Genomic DNA, 20,513 nt, shown 5'->3' with positions numbered 1-20,513 from the left:
TAACCGAGTATCTTCCTGTGTTATTGGCTTTCCAGACAAGCCGATCCTCTGCTTCTTTGTCCAGTTGCATTCTTGACAGAATAGCGTACATTTGAGTAAGAAGTCCAGTATTCCGGCCTCTCAAATCTCTGATCCAGGAGAAAACCCAGCACCATGCATGACCATCCCACATTCCCATCTTTTCTAGGCTGGCGTCTTTATCATTGGACAACTGAAATAGAGTAGGGAACTTCTCTGCCAATCTGCCATTGCCTGTCCAGTCATCAAGCCAAAACTTAATCCATTTTCCATTGCCAACTAGCATCACAGTGTTATTAGTCACAATATTCCGCAATCTAGAATCTTTGCCACAGTAATTAACAAGCCGAGACCATGTGCTTCCAGCACCTGTGATATGATCCTGCGGTATAAGACTGTGGTATTTAGGATTGTAAATGCTTGTAATCACATCCTTCCACATGCTCGACTCCTCAGAGCCATACCTCCATAGCCATTTGAATAGTAGAGCTTTATTTTTGTTTTGCAGAGATCCAATGCCAAGTCCACCAGCACTCTTTGGCATCGACACAGTTGGCCAGCCAACATTGCATATAGACTTGCCTTCCTCTTTTCCGGACCACAAAAAGCATCTAAACTTCTTTTCAATTGCTGTTGATACCGCCACAGGCATAGGGAACAGAGAGAGAAAGTAAATTGGCAAGTTGCTAAGAACTGATTTAATTAAGCATAACCTTCCCCTATCGATAAGAGCTTCCCTTTCCATGCAACCAACCTAGAGCTGATATTTTGAATGATAGGATTCCACATCAGAAGTCTGCAGGAATTTGCACCAATGGGGAGGCCAAGATATTTGAAAGGGAGGTGCCCTTGCTTACATCTTAGTGTCTGTGCAGTGTAATCACACACGTGATCTTCTATACCCACACCAAAGATACTGCTTTTGGAGAAGTTAACTTTCAAGCCTGACATGAGCTCAAAGCACAATAGTATGCGCTTAACATTCTGCATGCTTTCTAAGGAGGCTGAACTAAAAATGAGTGTGTCGTCTGCAAACTGTAGATGAGATAAATGAAAAACCAGCCTGCCCGATGCTCACTCCCTCAATCAGCCCCAGATCACACCCTCGTTGTAGCATGCAGCTCAACCCCTGCACCGCAATGTTGAAGAGAAAAGGAGAAAGAGGGTCTCCTTGACGAAGCCCTTTTTCTAAACTGAATTCCTTTGTGGGGGAGCCGTTTACCAGCACAGACATCTTGGCTGTTGATATACATTGCATAATCCAGCCTCGCCATCGACTTCCAAAACCCATACTGGCCATGACTTCATTTCACATAGTCCCATAACACTGAATCAAATGCTTTGTGGAAGTCTAGTTTAAAGAGATATCCTTTGCCCTTTTCCTTCTTCATGAAGTTAATTGCCTCGTTGGCGATCAACACACTATCCAGAATTTGCCTTCCTTTTATGAAAGCATTTTGGTGGTCACTGATGACTTCAGGCAGAACTCGTTTCACTCTGGATGCTAGCAGTTTTGAGATAATTTTGTAGAGGCTGCCTACCAAGCTGATAGGCCTAAAATCCTGCAGCTTATTGGCTCCTTTTACCTTTGGGATAAGTGTGACAAAAGAGCTGTTGATGCCTGGAGGAAGAATATTAGTCCGGTAAAAATTCATCCACCATTTGAACAATGTCCCCGCCAATGATGTTCCAAGATTTCTTGATGAAGAAGAAGTTGATACCATCGGGACCTGGTGCTTTGTTTCCTTCACAATCCACACAGCAGTTTTGACCTCATCAGCAGAGAATGGCAGTTCTAAAGCAGTCGAGGACGAGGGCTGAAGCTTTAGGAAATTCAGATTATTGCAGGAGGCTCTTGGTCTATCTGTAAAAGAGTACAACTTGCTGAAGAAATTGAATACAACCATCTTCACATCACCGGGTTTCGTCAAAGTGGCTCCGTCAACATCCAGAGAAAAGATTTGATTCTTTTTCTGGCGTGTTGTAGCAGATAAATGGAAGAAGCGGGTGTTCCTATCTCCAAGTTTGCACCACTGCACTCTTGACTTTTGATGCCATGCAGACTCTTGCATTCTGTATAACGTTCTAAGATTGGCAGAGATTATGTTGCTTCGGCGTAATTCATCAGCTGATAAGTCTCTACTCTCTCTTTGAGAATCTAGGATGTCTGCTTCAATTTCTAGAGATGAGATCTTGCTAGAAGTGTTGCCCACAACATCTCTGCTCCAATTCTTGCATCTATCTTTTAATAACTTTAAGGCTACAGCCATACTTCGTTTGCCAGAGCTTGAATTTGAGGCTGTATTCCAGTAGAGCTGAACCATCTTCACAAATTCAGAGTTTAGCCACCAACAATTCATCATCCGAACAGGCTTTGGTCCCCAGTTTGTAGAGTCTACCAGCATATGTAATGGTCTGTGATCTGAAAAATTCTTCGGGAGTCCATACAGAGTAGATGATGGAAGATGTTGCAGCCAATCGCCCGTCACAAACATTCTATCAATACGACTTGCAGCATTTCCTCTAGACCACGTAAACTTCTTTCCATTTAAGGGGAGTTCAATCAGACCACAACTGTCAACACACATCTTGAAACTTAGCATGGAGGATGAGATTTTAGAGCTACCTTTCCTATCTGAAGGGGAGAGAGTTTCATTAAAGTCCCCTGCAAGACACCATGGTTTGCTAATGCTGTTTGTAAAAGACACAAGATAATCCAGACCTCCTTCTTTAATAAACCATCATTTGGGGCGTAAACCAAAGAGACCATACATTCCAAATTGTACCGAGACAGTACCCCTTCAATATTTAGAATACGACCATTCATAGCCACTGAACAATTAGAAACACAGAAAGATGTTGTATTCCATATGCAGAGAATACCTCCGGAAAGGCCTAGAGAAGGCACTGCAAACCAGTCCCTAGAATGTCTACCCCAGATTGAGTTGATAGTGCAATCATCAATATTTTCAAGTTTTGTCTCCAGAATACCCAAAATATCTAGATTAAATTTTCTAACAAGAGACCTCGCACAACTTTTCTTGTCTCTACCTCCTATACCACATGAATTCCAAATAATAATACTACTCATCAAAAGGAATAATAACCATACCTTGGACAAGAACTGAATAGTGAGCTCACTATTTCTTCCTTCTAATCCACTCCTCCTGCTCTTTTTCAATAAAACCTTGTAGTGTCTGTGTCATGAGATGGCTGTCCTCATGACTTTGCAATATTGCTTTTCCCACCACCCAGCAAGAGTTCGCTTCATCCCTGGGGTCAGGATGCACAGTCTCAGGTGTTTGTTTGTTAGTTGATGAGGAAAAAAGAACTTGCACACTGCTTGCATCATCCTCTCTAGCTAGGTCCCTTCCAGATCGAATAATAGCATTTCTATTCATGATTCCATTATCGGATACTGAATACTCAGTGATTCCCATCTCAGCTTGTTTAGAGCTTCGATTTTCCATTTTGCGCGATTTTCTTCTTTTGAAGGATGAAGATTTACGAGACAACTTTCTTGCCTTATTGCGTTGGGATCTCCTGTTCTGTAAATTCAAATCACACAGTTCGATTGGATCTGCAATGGAAGAAATAAAGTTGGCAAAAGATGGCCCACTGCTTGGGATAACACTTGATATCTGGCCCATATTGGATGGCTTCTGGATTTTCATCTTGGCCCATCATTGTCAAATCTTCGCTAATGCAACCGGTTTGCTGGTCCAGCCCATATTTCTTGAAAAAACATCCTGTTTGTTGCACATCTGTCTCTATGCACTGAGTTGTAGCCACCCCAACATATTCATAAGGAACCAAAGCCAAACGGTTACTATAATCGTACATACAATCGTCTGATGGAGCTGCATGTCTGCAGACCTCCGTGATTTCTGGATGCAGGTACTCCGATGATATGGCAGATGTGAGAGATGCGTTGTCAACCTGGTTCTGGTTATCCCATGCACATAAGAATTCAAACTCAACATTTGGTCTTGTAGCCCTGGGAATTGATACTGCCGGAATAATTTCCACTTCCACTTCCCCTGTTTCATCATCGGATAGCACAGATTCCGTGTAGAGAGAGACATCCATGGAGTGCTTGACTGTTGTGAGTGAGGGGATTAGATCACCCTTAATTTCTTGCAAGCTAACATCGACTTGTGTTCCATCAAGCTCGAGAATCACTTGATCGTGCAAAGGTTCCAACTTTCTAGTATTAATGAGAACTCTGATTCCAGAGATGGATCCCTGACTAACACATGTTGTATCATAGCCAATAATGTTTCCCCAACTCTGCAGGAGAATGTCAATGCAATTTTTGTTCCAGCCTTCCATTGGTAGGCCAAAAATTGCTAACCAAGCGAATCGATCATGAGCTCTAGTGCTTCCTTCCCATTGTCTGAGGTTAGTAAAAAGTGATTGCAATAAAGACCCCTCCTTTGCTTGTTCTTGTTGTACACTCAACCGGTCCACAAAAGTGATGATCCCCTGGCTGGCACCTAAAAATCTGAAGCTCACTGTGTTATCAACGGTTTGTAATATTTTTGCCTCCATGGTTGCGACATCGACATTGGGCAATATATTCCCTACCAAACTCCTATAAAGCCATTCCTTATCTTCATCTGTGGATACATACTGCATCATTCTTCTTTGCGTACTGATCGGATGGGGTTTTGTGTTTGTGAGAACCTCAATAAATGATCTGTTGTCTCGCAACGTAGACTTTGTGTTTTGTGTTTTGACAGGCTTTGGGCTGGGTTTTGGCGATGTAGGGGGAGGCCTAATGGGGTGAAGTTTAGCTGGATTCACTCTCAGCTTATATGTATCAAACCAGATGGTGTTAGCTTGATCGCATAGATCAGATATCGGAACAGGAGATAAGATGTCCACAAAGCCAAAACGTCTTCCAAGAACGGTCTTTCGTGTAGATATAAAGAGTTTGGTAACTCGACCAAGCTTGCAAAATGCTCTTTTCAGATCTTGGTATTCCACCCACGAGGGAAATCTTTCAAAAAAGAGTTTAACTTGTTCTGGGCCATAAGGAGTGATGATACAGGGTGTAGGGTCAGGTGCTTTGAAGATGGGGGCAGAGGATGTAGTAGAGACAGATGCATGGTTCCTGAATGGGAGTTTTTGGGAGGTTAAGGTTGCTATGTTCAGGTGAGGGTGAGGGTGAGGGATGTGTTTGTTATGGTGATCTGATGGTTTTTTTGTCGTGAGGGCGATGGTGGGTTGAGAGCGAATCATGTTGTTCACACGGTTTCTGTTGCTATCATGGAACTAAGTTTCCCAGCAGTAGCTAGATGCAGAGCTGGTTAAAACAGCTTAATATCTCTTAACTGCCTCTCTCCTTCTTAGAAGCAGAAACCCAACTGGACGAAACACCAACACTGGCATCTCCTTCGCCATATAGTTGCTTCTCTGTTCGGCTGTCTCTAGGGGAGGAGAGTGGAGGCTGGCCTGGTAAGCTGATGAACCAGATCCGAAATCGAAACCAGCTGGGAAAGAATTCCTTTATTGCTGATGTGAAGGCAGGTACTGATGGCGATGAAGATAACAAGATCCAATTGAATCAAGCTACGATGCAGGCGGGATTGGACCTGGAGCTTCGATTAGGGTCCGATCCACACGAATCATCTACGAGGTCGAGTCACAGAGAATTCCTTTGATCATAGTGAGCTGCCAGATGTTCGGGATTGTTTACTGGATGCTCCTTTGCTCAGTGTTTTACGAGCAAAACTCCAGATATTGATGTCACGCAGCGAGAGAAGCTGATCTGCTGCTTTTTCCTTTGGATTCACCTTCTTCTTCTCCTTTACAAGCGGCTCTGTTGGTTCGAAGATGGAGGAGAGAGTGGCTGGGAGGCTGATTTGGTGGTCGGTGGAGCCCGATCTTTGCTGCGAGGACACTGCAGTCAATTAGTGGAGGTGGAGGTGGAGGGCAGGGAGGAGGTGGTGGTGGTGGATCTGGATTAGGACTTGGGTCAGGTTATGGTTCGGGGTCTGGATCCGGGAGCGGTGAAGGATATGGTGCTGCAGGTGGTCGAGGAGGAGGCGGAGGCGGGGGCCTGGCAGAGTTGAAAGGCCTGTTGACACTTTTTAATGAATGGCTTCAATTTTTTGCATGGGATCACAGTTTGATACCCTTTTTTGTAGATCATAGGTTTGAAAACCTTCAAGAACTAACACACAGAGCAACTAGTCATTAACTAGTATTTTGTAAAGTAAGGTTAAATTCATTCCACAATAATACTCTAGTCTAGTGTCTTATTTAAAATTAAAAAAAAAAAAAAACATCGAAAAGATCGCACAGATTCGTCCGCAAATGAACTGAATAGACCAGGGATAATATTTACACTTACTTTTTGTGAGGTGAACTTAACATGCAAAGATCCGGAGTAACTACCGTCGGTCTTATCTCACCAACTAATATACCATATTTTGCTGAAAGATACATCTGTTTAATAGTTTTTCTCCTTCAAGCAGAATATTCCAAGCCCTACTTTCTTTTTAAGTAAGTTTGTCTGATACCCATCATGGCATTATCGAAAGTGATCTATTGAACTTTTCTCCCTCTGTAAGCAGACTTATTCTTACAACCCTTCCAAGTAGATTCAGTCCTTTTGCTTGTTATGCCTTAGTTAGGGAGCATTAATCAGACAACGTCCTCTGAGGAGATCATGACGTCGCTATAATCAATAATGAATATTTCCAAAAAAAAAAAAAAATAGTAATCAATAATGAAAAAGGCAGGAATGCTGCTATTTGAAACGTTTATGAAGCCATGGCTAATAAATAGGGCAGGAGGTAGTTTCCTCTACTAAGCTAATACAAGGACAATGGGCGTCGGTGCTCATACGTAAGTAATTTGATGGCAGCATTCTCTTGTGTTTCTTTGCAAGTAAATGGATCAGTTCTGAAGCCTTTTGCCTCTGAGAGCTTTGATCGACTCAAAACCTCACTATCCTCAACGTTTAAGGTATGACAATCGACCTTGAACTCTGAAATGTTAAGGGATATTGTAAACGAAGTCTGATGGCTCGTTTTAGTATGTCACCAGCCTTTCTTCAACGAGCTGCATCAACTGCAAATGAAGATTGACGTTTCGCAAAGCATTAAAAACACTTCCAGGAAAATGTTGGATGCATTTGTCGATTCTGCATTCCAATTCGTTGATCAACCATTGCTCCCTTCTCAGGTATTAGTACTCCATTTTCCAATGAGAATACATAATTTTTAATGAACTTGATCAATATTTATGCTCAAATGAATGTATATGCAAACTCTGATAGTCTTTGAATTTGCCGCCTGGGGTAATTGTTGCTTCAGCAACGAGCTAAAATTAAGTATGCTATGAGTCATGTTCAGTACATGACATTCAAGATGAGTTCATGGATTGTACACAATTAAGAACCAATAATCTCTCTCTTAAAGGAAAAATTAACATTGATCATATATATTATAGAGCAACTTGGCACCTGTTGAAGAAATTGGAGAAGCTGTTAACGTTAATGCAATCGAAGGAGAGATTCCAGTAGATTTCCCAGAAATTAACATTGATCCTTCTACTTATATAGCCTTGGTAGCTGAATTTTGGCCTCCCTCGTTACTGCTATCGAGTTTCTTCATGAGCTTTGTTATCTCATGGTCTTTTTCTAGAGTGAAGTCGAAAGCCTCTCAATGAGTTTTGTCAAATTAGCCACTTGATCCAAAGATGGAGTCCTGGTGATCATCACTAACTTGGTCCCAAAATCTGAAACCTTATTTAGTGATTGACATATAGAAGTCTCCACAGGTGAATTGCCGATGTAGTATCCTTAAGTGCCGAAGAAAATGTCCACGCGCTCCGCTTGATTGTTATGGTGGAGTTACTTGTAGTTTTGGCATTGGAGCAACGAGATCCCGTGCCCCATTTGCATTCAACAACAACTCGAGAATAGGCTTAGTTTGCGCATACTACTTGGCAATGGATTTTGATTTTGACGGTATGGTTGAAGAATATTTAACCGTATGTCGACAACTTAAATCAAAAGCTGTAAACCCCGGTTAAAAAAAATGAATGATTAATTAAATTAAATTTGTATGGGAAATTTGAAATGAATATGTACTAAGTATGAGAAAATAGTTGCAATAAGTTATAATAAAAAGAAAATTTAAGAAAGAATTGTACTGTGAGCACCGGTTAAAAATCAAAAACATTACTAGGGAATGATAATAAGTCTATAGAGGAAATAAATTGTAAAAATATAGTATAAATATATTTGAGATAAGAAAATGGTATCGAGAATTGAATAAATAATTGATATCATTTATGCAAGAATGAAATAAGAAAATTTAAATTTTTGATGAAAACTCACAAATTAGCTAGTTTTGCGCTGTAGCATGCAACTTTTAATTTGATCATTAGATTAAGTCAAATTTTGTATGGAATCTTCTAAAATATTTTTTTAAATTTAGGTTAAAGTCTTAGATTTTTTTGAGTTCGATAAGGACCTTTCAAGTTCAGTACAATAAATAGATAATAAAATAGCACAAATGAGTGTCTATAAATTTCTTCAAGGATCAAATTAAAAATTGGCCCAAGACAACCCTTCTTATAAGCTACCAACAGTACAAAAAAGAAGAAGAAGAGTTTGTAGCTGGCCAAGAGAAGAAAATAGAGAAAATAGGCAAACATTGCTTGAAAAATCACAAAAAAAAAGGTGTAATAGGAAGAGTTTTGAGTAATTAAAGAGAGGGTTTGAGGTGTTAGGGATTCTACAAGGAGTTTAAGAGTTAAAGTGTACTTTTAGAGAATGAAAATTAAGCTTAGAGGAAAATTTGAAGGAACTTATTTTGATTTTTGATTCTTTGTTTTTTAAGGGTAAGAAATCTCTCTATGATGATTCATTGTGTTGCTTTTTATGTTTATTCTTGGATTGAGTAGAATTAGTATTATGTAAAGATGGATTTTTAATGTTATGATGGTTTGAATACATGGATTTATGTTGATTGTGTTTTTCTTAATGAGATAAATGTTTGGGCTAGTCATTAATTAGGTTAATTAGTAAGAAACAAATTTCATTCCTCTTGGTAATGGGAATTTCGGCAAAGGGTGGGCTTTTTGGGGTGATTGAGTTGTTGAATTAATGACAAGTAAATTGTTTAGCTATTCTAATTGATTAATTGGTGATTGAAAAATATGTAATTATTAAGAGAATAAAGAAAAGAGTGAATGAATAAATTCCATAAGTGGAATATGTAATTATTAACAGAAGTAGAAAGTTTTACTAAATGAGTTTGAAGTAGAGAACACTACTAGCTACACATTTCATAAAATAAAAGGCATATAAAAGTGTCTCCTTGGGAAGTAAGTTGTATATGAGCACTAGTTAGACAAACACGTGTAATCTCAAGTATATAATAATTTTTTCTTTATTCTGCACTATTTTGCTAGGGTGTAAAAGAACATGCCCTCTCATGCAGAATATCATGATCTTGGAAATTACCATGTAACTTCTAACCAATAAATTTACAACCATTATAGAATCTTAGAACTTTAATTTTAGCAAAAAATTAAGTGTGTATCATCTTATGAAATAAACGAAAGCATTCACCTAACCTCTAATTATCATAAAATAGAGCCAAATCATAATATTATAATCATCAACAAAAATCATAAATGAATGATACCTAGACAAGGTAGAAACTAAGGCAGGACCCCACGTATTAAAATGAATCAAACTAAATGTTCATCTTATTAGAACTTTGAGAATAAGTTTTGTGATGAACTTTTACCAAAACACAAACATCATGAAACATCGAAGGAAAACAATCCAAAAAACAAGGAAATAAATAATTAATGTAATCTAAAGAAGCATGACCAAACCTATGATGCCACATCCAATTCTAATGCTTCTTTGCATAGATTGAACCTTCACTAGTCAAGACACTTGTAAAGCATGCATCATCCATATAATTAAGTCCCCCTCTCTTCGTACCTCGCACAATAATCTCCGTAATGATAAAATCCTAAAGATGAAATCAATATTAACAAGAGTTTTTGAATAATAATTTGGGACAGCAATAGCAGCTACTAAAAACAGCTGCAATTATAGCAGAAAAACAAAAGCAGCAATCTGGACAAAACTCAGCAACAGTCCAGGAAAGAAACAAGTGAGGGGTGTAGCAACAGACCGTAGAACCAAGGAGGCTCTGATACCAACTTAAATTATGGTAAAAAGTGCCCAACTTATTGAAATGATTGAGTCATGAATAGAAAGGGACGATGCATTCAATAAGAACACACATAACGCTACAAAAGAATGCAGCGACGTTAAAACCTAAAAAAGAAGAAGAAAAAGATATCCCAAGTCCAGTTAACATCCATATAAATGTTTCCAAACTATAAAGGCTTATATACAGGAGAAACAGACGTAGTGCTTGGAAATTGGAGCATGGCTTTCAAAATGGTTTGCTTATATGGAATATTAGACAACACATATATCTTCAAGGTGAGAAGAACCCTGTCTTTATTGAGAACTAGCTGATAGTAAATGGAAAGTAATTAAATAAAACATCAGCACTAAAGAACGTGCTATATTTACCCTGCTAAATGGTATCTGTCTACAGCGAAAGAGGCTAAGTACTGCACAATGAGATATGGTCTGCACCTGGTGGACTAGTCCTAGACTTCATCGAAGAGTTTGAGATATAGAGTTTGCCTAAACCTTGCTGCATGCATCTAGTACAAGTGGTAACCCCCTTTATCTGAGCTATCAACATCTGAATTGCTAGAGTCATGGCTGCCTTTTCTCATCATACTTAGTTCTTCAACGCGACTAACGCTGCTACATGGGCTTTCGTTATTTCTTTTTTCCTTGCTTCGCCTCCATTCCCATTTCCTAAGCCAATGCTTTGCCAGCAAAACCCCCAAACCTGTTGGTGGGAGAAACCACTGGTGGTGGCTTTGAAACACTCAGAGGGGATAAAACACACTGGTTTTATTACAAAATCCGAAGCTTACAATTAAACACAAAAGCTTAACAATTACACGCCCTCTCTCTCTCTTTCTCTTTCTAGTGTTCCTCTCAATTCTCTCCACACATATAACATAAGCTGGGCACTCTATTTATACACAAAAACAGAATAAGAAAATTCAACCTTCAAGTGTGAAGGCGGCTGGCGGCTGTGGGGGCGGCTGGCGGCTGCGGCTGGTGGCTGGCGGCTGGTCGGTTGGTGGCTGGTCGGTGGCAGCTGGTGGTTGCCTTCCTTGACCATCTAGAGGTTGAGTTTAATTCAACAAATCTCCCCTTTAAACTCAATCGAGAGATATCATGCCAAGCATGAACACTTCTCTCTTCAATGCCTTCTCTCTGCTTGTAGACCCTTTTGACACCTATTGCTTTCTTCTTTTCTGGTGGGTCCTTATCTGCATGGAAACAAAACAAAGTTGTATCTTCCATGACCTGAGTGGTATCGTACAACTCTTCAAGGTTTCGCATCTTTCTTGGTCCTTCTGACGAGGATGCTGATGGTGGTGTTGATGATGATGCTCCTGGTGTGTTCCTCCTGTTGAATACAGGGAATCTGTGTACCGGACTTTGTGGTTCAGCTGCTGGTATAAACACTGGACTTTGTGGTTCAGCTGCTGGCACAATTGATTCTTCGACAAGTACTGTTGGTACTTCTTCACCTTCAAGGATCAAATCAAGATTGATCCATTTGATTGCTTCTTGGTCATCACCATTCCATTCCCAAGATTTATCTTCTTCAAAGATAACATCTCTACTTGTAATCACCTTCTTCGTGATAGGATTATACAGCCTGTATCCCATCCTTCTTTCACCATATCCGACAAAGATGCATTTCTCGCTCTTATCATCAAGCTTTCTCCTTCTTGCATCTGGGATCTTTGCATATGCCACACAACCAAAGACTCGTAGATGAGTAACACTTGGTTTGTGACCACTCCATGCTTCTTCTGGAGTAACTCCTTGCAAACTTCTGGTTGGGCAGCGATTTAACAGATACACTGCACATGATACAGCTTCAGCCCAGTATTGCTTGGGCAGCTTCTTTGCTTTGAGCAAACTTCTAGCCATGTCAAGAATCGTGCGATTCTTCCTTTCTGCTACACCGTTCAGCTGTGGTGTATAAACTGGCGTTGTTTGATGTCTGATGCCTTGTTGTGTACAATAGGCTTCAAAGTCATTGGCTGTATATTCTCCTCCTTGATCAGATCTCACTGTTCTGATCGTATAACCAGTTTGCTTCTCCACAATTGCTTTAAAATCTTTAAAACAATTGAATACTTCTGACTTCCTCTTCAGAAAGTATATCCACGTCTTTCTACTAAAATCATCAGTAAAAGTGAGGAAGTACCTATTTTGTCCAGTTGACATAGGCGTGATTGGGCCACACACATCTGTGTGTACTAACTCCAGTGGCCTTTTTGCTCTCCAGTTGACTTCTTTGGCAAAACTGGATCTGTGATGTTTGCTGAGGACACAACTCTCACAGACTTCTTCTGGATGATCAATGTGAGGCAAACCTTTGACCATCTTCTTGCTTGATAGCATCTTCAAACTCGTGAAATTCAGATGTCCAAGCCTCAGGTGCCAAAGCCATTCTTCACTGTTGGTGATGGCACTCAAGCACCTTGCTGCATCATACTGGATGTTCAAAGGAAACATCCTATTCTTGGACATTTTCACATAGGCCATTAATCTCCAATTATTGTCTCTAATTGCCAGATGACAATTCTCCGAGTAAAAAGTATAGCCTCTCTCCAAAAGTTGACCTAAGCTGATTAGGTTCTGTTTTATGGCTGGGACATAATAGACATCGGCGATGTAGCTGGAATCGCCATTCTTCATCTTGACTGGGATGTTGCCTTTACCTTTGAATGGAACCTTTGTGGTATCTCCAAAAGTAACTAGACCTTGCTTGGTCTCATCTAGATTACTAAATAACTCTCGGTAGCCGCACATGTGATTGCTGGCTCCAGTATCTAGATACCATATGTCCTCTTGTTTCTCGCCATGTCCTTGTTGGACAAGAAATGCAGATGCTTCTCCATCATGCTTCTCTACATAGTTGGCTTGCTCACGTATCTCCAACGGAGCTTTCCATCGGCATTCAGTGCTATAGTGCCCAAATTGATTGCAACTATAACATTGGATGTTCCTCTTGTCACGGTTATTGTAACCGCCTCCTCTTCCTCTAGGAGTGAATGCATGTTGGCCTCTGCCTCCTCTGGTGGTGTTTCTACCACCTCTTCCTCTGAAGCTTGTATTCCAAGATCCTCTTCCTTGGAATCTCTGAAATCCTCCTCTGGATTGTTGACTTCCTGCTTGAGTGGTATATCCACCACTTGTTGAAGTCTCCCCTTGCTCATATCTGTCCTTGAGAGACAGCTTTGCTTGTAAGGCATGCTCAATTGCCTTATCTCCATTTCGCTTTACGATCTTCTGCTCATGAGCTTGTAAAGAACTCATAAGGTCATCAACCGTCAACTTGTCCACATCTTTGGACTCTTCAATTGCGACAACAACAAAATCGAATTTTGGATCTAAGGATCTCAAAATTTTTTCAGTAATTCGAGCATCGATGATGGCTTCTCCATTTCTCCTCATCTGGTTGACTATCACCATAATCCTTGTGTGATAATCAGAAATAGACTCCGAGGACTTCATTTGCAATAACTCAAATTCACCTCGCAAAGATTGAAGACGAATCTTCTTGATTCTGTCAGCACCTTTGTATTTCTGTTGGAGAGCCTCCCATATATCATGTGATGTTTCAGCGGAAGCTATGATCTCGAATGTATCTTCATCAAGACCTTGGTAGATGATGGTCTTGGCTTTGTTGTCCTTCTTTCTGTTGACTTTCAAGGCTTGTTTCTGTGCCTCTTGTAAAGCATCTTCTCTTTCTTTGGACTCTGGTTCATCATAACCAGTTTGTACAATATCCAAACACTCTTGTGACCCAAGAAATGCCTTCAATCTGATGCACCAACTATCATAGTTGTCTTTGGTCAGCTTAGGGATGAGTGTATGTGTACCTTCTGTAGTCATTTTGTACTTGGAATGACTATATCACCTCTTTGGGAGCCGAATTTGGACAAACGGACACTGTATATCGATCCGGAATGGTCCAAATAGTAGGGAACCGGTCTGACTTTGTTAAAATCGGGTCAGAAAATGGGTGAACCGGTCAAAAAACCAATTCTGTACGGCGGGCGGTTCGCTGGGTTGAACCGGGAATATTCTGGGGAATATTCGGGGAATATTCTGGGGAATATTCCTTCGGCTCGGCTAAGGCTTGAAAGTGGCTCGGCTCGGCGCGAGGTACGGCTCGGCTTGTGGCTCGGCTGGACTCGGCGTATACGGCGCGGCGCGGCTCAAATATGGCGCGCGTGTGGCTCAGTCGTCTTCAACCTCGGGGCGCGTGGGATGCGCGTGGGAGATCTGGCTGAATATTCAGGAGGCGCGTGTGGGCTACCCCGAACTCCGATTTGGCTGATTTTTGCGGCAGTGAGTTCTTCTTGATGAGCTCTACACTTTGGAATGATCAAAACTTGTTTTTGACAATTTTGAAAATTCGGATATACCCCAAAACTCTTCTGTTTTCCGATGAACGGGGCTCTGATACCAATTGTTGGTGGGAGAAACCACTGGTGGTGGCTTTGAAACACTCAGAGGGGATAAAACACACTGTTTTATTACACAAAACCGAAGCTTACAAATCAACACAAAAGCTTAACAATTACACGCCCTCTCTCTCTTTCTCTTACTAGTGTTCCTCTCTATTCTCTCCACACATATAACATAAGCTGGGCACTCTATTTATACACAAAAACAGAATAAGAAAATTCAACCTTCAAGTGTGAAGGCGGCTGGCGGCTGTGGGGGCGGCTGGCGGCTGCGGCTGGTGGCTGGCGGCTGGTCGGTTGGTGGCTGGTCGGTGGCAGCTGGTGGTTGCCTTCCTTGACCATCTAGAGGTTGAGTTTAATTCAACAAAACCCACAAAAATTGCCAATGTGCACCCTCCCCCTATGGCCACTATTGCTACAAATACCCATGGCGTCCCCCGTCCTCGCCCGTGTGGCAAAATAGTCCACATGGCAGCAATGTAACCGGCCGCCATGAATGATATGGATACCCACATAACCTTATGTGTCACCGCCAACAATATCATCATTGATTTTCGCTGAAAAGGGACAATGCTGACAAGGAAAACAACAGTGCCAAGGGACAAAAATAATGCGACAATGTTGCACACCACAAAGATCTTGAAAGAAGAATGCCCGCCCGTTGTGCTTTCCCCTGTTTCTTGTCTAAAACCCCCAGGAGGGTTTATCCCAGCAGCAAATGTAACAGTTGCTATTAGAACTGCTACAATAATAATCGTGTTACGAGCATTTCGTAGTCCCTCCGTTTGAAGCTCTAGCTGCTTCTGTCGGCGGCGATGCTGATAACGACGGTGATGCTTAGTGGTAGATTCAGTCATTCGCTTTTTTGATGAAGATAGAAAGCTCTTTTCCTGTTGTATTTGTTGAATTTCAATTGAACTTGGAGGCAATTGATCACTTCTCTTGCCTCCAGCATCTTGTATTGCAGGTAAAATCAAAAGAACACCAGAATTGCTCACATCAGACTCAACTACATCAAGAGCAGTCTGTCCCTTTTGGTTTATAGCATTGACATCAACACCAAGCTTCAGTAAGTAGATGACCATCTAATATTAAGTTCAACACAACAAAAGATGTAATGGAAATTAGATTGAGCCCCTTGATAGAATTAAATATCACGCTAAAAATTTAACTTTCCACTTTGTAGCTCGAATGCCTTCGAGTTAGATCTTGAAATTTTACATATGTTCAGATTATATATTCAGGTGATCTAATGTTCAGGATTAATATTTTTTTATACAGTAAGTTATTTTAACTAATTTGTCATTTTCTTAACAATACTAGCTAAATCTTATTAATATTCTCCACCATTAAAAAAAACGGGGGGCTAAGAATTTGACTATAAAAAAAATGAAATTCACTCTTCTCTAATTAAATTTAGAGTTATGAATTCTAAAGAAACAACTGATCAAACAAGTTAAAAAGAAAAAGGTCTTACAGTACTGAGTTTCCCAGCAGTAGCTAGATGCAGAGCTGTATTCCCATCATTATCTGGCCTGTCAACAAGCTTTGAGATGTTGAGCATCTCTGTAAGGTACTTAACAGCTTCATACTGATTGTTTTTCACCCCTAGATGGAGAACTGTCTCTCCATGTTTAGTAATCACTTCAGCAGATTCAAGGCTTGTTGAGAGTATCTCGTCAATGACGTTGACTCTGCCTTTGATCGCTGCCCAATGAAGTGGGGTCCGGCCATCATTGTCTTGCAAGGAAGAGAGCTCCGCGTCGAACCTTAGTAGCTCCCTGGTTACTTCAAGGTGGCCTTTCTTGCAGCACAGGTGTAAAGGTGAGCATCCTTGAAGATCCTTTTTCCATGCAAAGTCCGGGCGTGCCTTCAGGATTTCCTTTACAATGTCTGTATACAGGAGAATTCAGAATCTTACTCGAAAACTAATTCCAATCCTACTTATTAATTAATTTATTATTGATAAAAAACAAAAGAAAGATTGATAGATCAATTGCTGAAATCTTTTTAGCCATTAGTATTGTTAGAGTATAATATAAATTATATATTAGATTTTATCTAAAAGTTAAAGTTATTGGGTTGAGATGATTCTTTGACATAATATCAGAGCTTTAATGACCAAGCGGTCACGAGTTCGAATCTTACTATATCTATTTATCTGATAAAAATTAAGTATATGATAATATGGATTTGTGCAGGTTTTAAGTCTAAAAAAATTTTATTTAAAGAGATGTATTAAAAAATAATATAAATTATTTATTAAATTTTATTTAAATATTTAAACCATTAAATTAGAATGATTATTGAACAAGCAGAGTACCTCTTAGCTGTGATATGTTCACTGGTAGAAGACCAGGTCTTGGAACATCAGAAAGTAACATGCAATTCCACTAAAATTATTAAGTTGGCCCATGATTAAGAGAGGTATATATGCTGCTATCCTTGCCCAGTACTGTTTGGTAGTGATTGAAATTGTGTTTTTTAAAAATTATAAAAATTATTTTTTTATATTTTTAAATTATATAATATATTAATATTAAAAATAATTTTTAAAAATAAAAATATTATTTAAATATATTTTTAAATAAAAAATACTTTGAAATATTTCAACCTCATGTACCGACAATGGAATTAGAGTGTGAAATCAAGCTGTCATGCCGGCTTCGTTTGGTCAACCAAAAATGTTCTTTAATGACCCATCAGTTGTGTGTGCATGAATGATCCAAAGATAAACCCTTCCCGGCGGGACCAAAACCATTTTAGAATTGTCAAAAAGCTTTATCCCCTTTTTTTCAAGGCATTGCCTAAATAAAGAACATGTATTGTACAGTAGCTTGTTTCATAGATTGAAGTTACAAATTAATAATGCTTGAAGTGTATATTTACTTACCTGTATGGCCGCCTGAAGCTGCAGCATGAAGAGAAGTGGTAAAACCATCAAGCTCCAACATTAGCAGCCCTGGGAAACTCAAGAGATAGTCGACCACATCAAACTTCCCTCTTTCACACGCCACAGTTAGGGCACTCCCGTTGTCTTGATTCACCTTGTAAACCAGCCATGGATCGGTCTCCACCAATAACCTCACCATTTCCGTCTTCCCTTCCCTGCATGCTTCATGCAATGGGGTCTCCATCTTCTCATTCTCCTCGAACATCAATTCCGGCCTCCGCCTCACAATCTCCTTAGCCAGCTCTACGTGTCCAAAACGTGATACTATGTGTAAAATGCTGCTTGACGACCCTGGAATTGTTTGATCAATAATACGTTCGTCTTCTTCAATCAGAGAAAGGAAGGCAGGGACCTCTCCCTTCAGGATGGCCTCCCGGAGCCGCCGGTCCATGGGTGGAGATTGGGGCATGAGAAAGATGAAATTAATCTAATGAAGGGAATTGGAGTTGTAGAAGGGTTGGGGAAGAAGGAATTAATAATGATAGAGGAGGCATCGTTTTTCCACAGGATGGAGCCACCATGAAGTTTCTCTATACTTGCACGGACATTTACCGGCTTGACATGTTTTAATCCAACTTTATTATAGAATACTCTAAAAAACGTGTAGAAAATATTGTAGCTTTTTCCATACTTTTTATGCATCAGTGGTTGAAAGGTATTTTTCTTTTTTAAAAAAAACTATTTTTTTTCCTTTTTTTGTGTTTTTTTTTTCTTTTAATGAATTTTTTTTTTAATTTAGTTTGTTAATGTGAAAAAAAATATATATTTAGTTGTCAGATTTTCATAACACAGATCTCGGGTTTGAGGGGTTAACCTGGTTTGACGAGTTAACCCAGAATTTTTTTTTGCTTTTTTCTTTTTAATCAATTTTTTTCTTTTAGTTTAGTTTGTTAGTTTTTTTCGTTTAACCCGTCAATTTTTTTTTTCTATTTAGTTATCAAATTTTCATGATGCGAATTTCAAGTTTGACAGGTTAACCTGATTCGCTGGGTTAACTCAGTTGATTCATATTTTTTTTCTTTTTTCTCATTAATAACAGGCTTATGTCTTTTGTTTGTTTTTGTTTTTTTCCTTTTTAATTAATTTTTTTTGTTTAATTTAGATTGTTAATGTTCAATTTTTTTCTATTTAGTTATCAAACTTTTATGACACGAATTCCGGATTTGATGGGTAACCTAGTTTGACGGGTTAGCCTAATTAATTATGGGTTAACCCGTCAATTTTTTTTTTTTCTATTTAGTTATCAAACTTTCACAACACGAATCCAATGTTTGATGGTTTAACCTGGTTTCAAAAGTTAACCCAATTAATTCAAATTTTTTTTCTTTTTCTTCATTAGTTTTTTTCTTTCTATTGGTTTTTTTTCTTTTTAATTAATTTATTTAATTATCACACTTTTATGACACACGACCTTGCAGCCAGACCCGCATCTAAGGCTATTGAGTCTGGTATTGCAGCTAGACTTATTGGGTCATACAAGTTTAATGTTATTATTAATATTATAAATATTACTTTTGAGGTTAGGCGTTACAACCAAACCCAATATTCTTGGATATAGCTTTGCAGAAAGACCTAACACTTTTAGATCTTAGCTTTTTCTTAGTATTATATATATATATATATATATATATATATATATATATATATATATGTCTCATTTTTCCACGAAATTATATGAATTTTTTTTTGTAGGACTGTTTGTTTAATAGAAAATAATTTTGTAAAACAATAAATTTTTATGTGTTTATTTATTATTAAAAAACTGGTTAATAAAAAATATTTTCTAATAAAAAAAAATATTTTGGTTTCAGCAAAGTATTTTTCTTTTATTTTGAGTGGAATATACTTTCTAGAAGTTGTAAGAAAATAAAAAATTATCATGTTATTTATTGATTATATCAAATTTGATCCTTAATATTTTTTTGTTATATATTTTATTTATTTATTTTCAATATCATTACTTTGAATTTGATATAATTATCATTACTTTGAATTTGATATAATTTGATTTTTATATCAACTTTAGTTCTCATTCCTTTTAATTTTATTTTTTTTTCTCTCTAATTTTTCTTAATTGAATTTTTTTTATCAATCATATTTGGTCATGTTTTTCTGATTGTTATTTATTTTATTTAAAATAATTTATGAAATTAGATTTTTTTTCAATTTCATCATTTTTCAATTTTTTTTATCCGTTAGATAATTTGTTCTCTTTTCTTGTGATTGTTATTTATATTTATTTAAAATAATTTATGAAATTAAATTTATTTTTTAATTTTACCATTCTTATTTATGAAACTATTTTTTATTTATTTGTCTCTTCCATATTTTTTTAATGCTTTATTCTTATAAATAAATATCTTCACCCAATGGGCTTATCAGATTTTATCTGAGGCCAGATACGGGGCACGTCTACTATAATTTACTTCGGCGTTTTGGCAACAACAAACTATTACAAATTGTTTGATTATTTTTTAAAATATTATTTTATTTAAAACTTTATTAAAATGATATTTTTTTATTTTTTAAAAAATTAATTTTTTATAATAACACATCAAAATGATCTAAACATATCAAATAAATATTAATTTAAAGTAAAGAAAAAAAATAATTTGAAACTTTTCTATATATCTATAAATTAAGAAACATTTCTCAACTCTAAAGTATTTGTTGGAGTAATTGTAAGCTTAAACTTTTCCCAAAAAATGAAATGCAACTGTTAGAAAGGTTATCAGATGTGCCTCTTTATTATTATTTTTTTTATATATAAAAAAGGGATAATTACAAAAATCAAGTTTAAATAAAATGAATTGTTAAAATTATAATTTATAAAAGTGTATAGGAAAAGTGAAATTTAGATGCTTTTGTAATTAATCATACCGTTATCATTACTTCTATGTTTTATTTTTTG

The 20,513-nt window shown here is 38.1% G+C and overlaps 2 protein-coding genes across 4 annotated transcripts in view; both read right to left on the bottom strand.

The window, feature by feature from the left end:
• Positions 1-20,513, bottom strand: part of LOC118053671 (VAN3-binding protein) — a 99,123-nt gene that overhangs the window by 61,297 nt on the left and 17,313 nt on the right. The gene's annotated exons all lie outside the window — the stretch shown is intronic.
• LOC118032805 (uncharacterized) lies at positions 10,452-18,153 on the bottom strand. The gene is made up of 4 exons (XM_035037585.2): positions 17,543-18,153; positions 16,127-16,542; positions 15,020-15,734; positions 10,452-10,931 (listed from the first exon to the last, which is right to left on the bottom strand). Exons 1-4 carry the CDS (start codon positions 18,009-18,011, stop codon positions 10,738-10,740), a joined length of 1,794 nt encoding a protein of 597 aa, XP_034893476.1. The 5' UTR covers positions 18,012-18,153; the 3' UTR covers positions 10,452-10,737.

Source organism: Populus alba, chromosome 18 (genome assembly GCF_005239225.2).
Source record: "Populus alba chromosome 18, ASM523922v2, whole genome shotgun sequence".
Classification (NCBI taxonomy): Eukaryota; Viridiplantae; Streptophyta; class Magnoliopsida; order Malpighiales; family Salicaceae; genus Populus; species Populus alba.
Note: the sequence above shows the minus strand (reverse complement) of the source record. Positions and strands in the feature narration are given on the sequence as shown.

Coding starts and splice junctions, on each gene's coding strand:
- LOC118032805 (XM_035037585.2), bottom strand. CDS start 18,011: ATGCCCCAATCTCCACCCATGGACCGGCGGCTCCGGGAGGCCATCCTG. Junction 15,735..16,126: donor CTGCTGGGAAACTCAGTACT/GTAAGACCTTTT, acceptor ACTTAATATTAG/ATGGTCATCTACTTACTGAA. Junction 10,932..15,019: donor CACATTGGCAATTTTTGTGG/GTTTTGTTGAAT, acceptor TCCCACCAACAG/GTTTGGGGGTTTTGCTGGCA.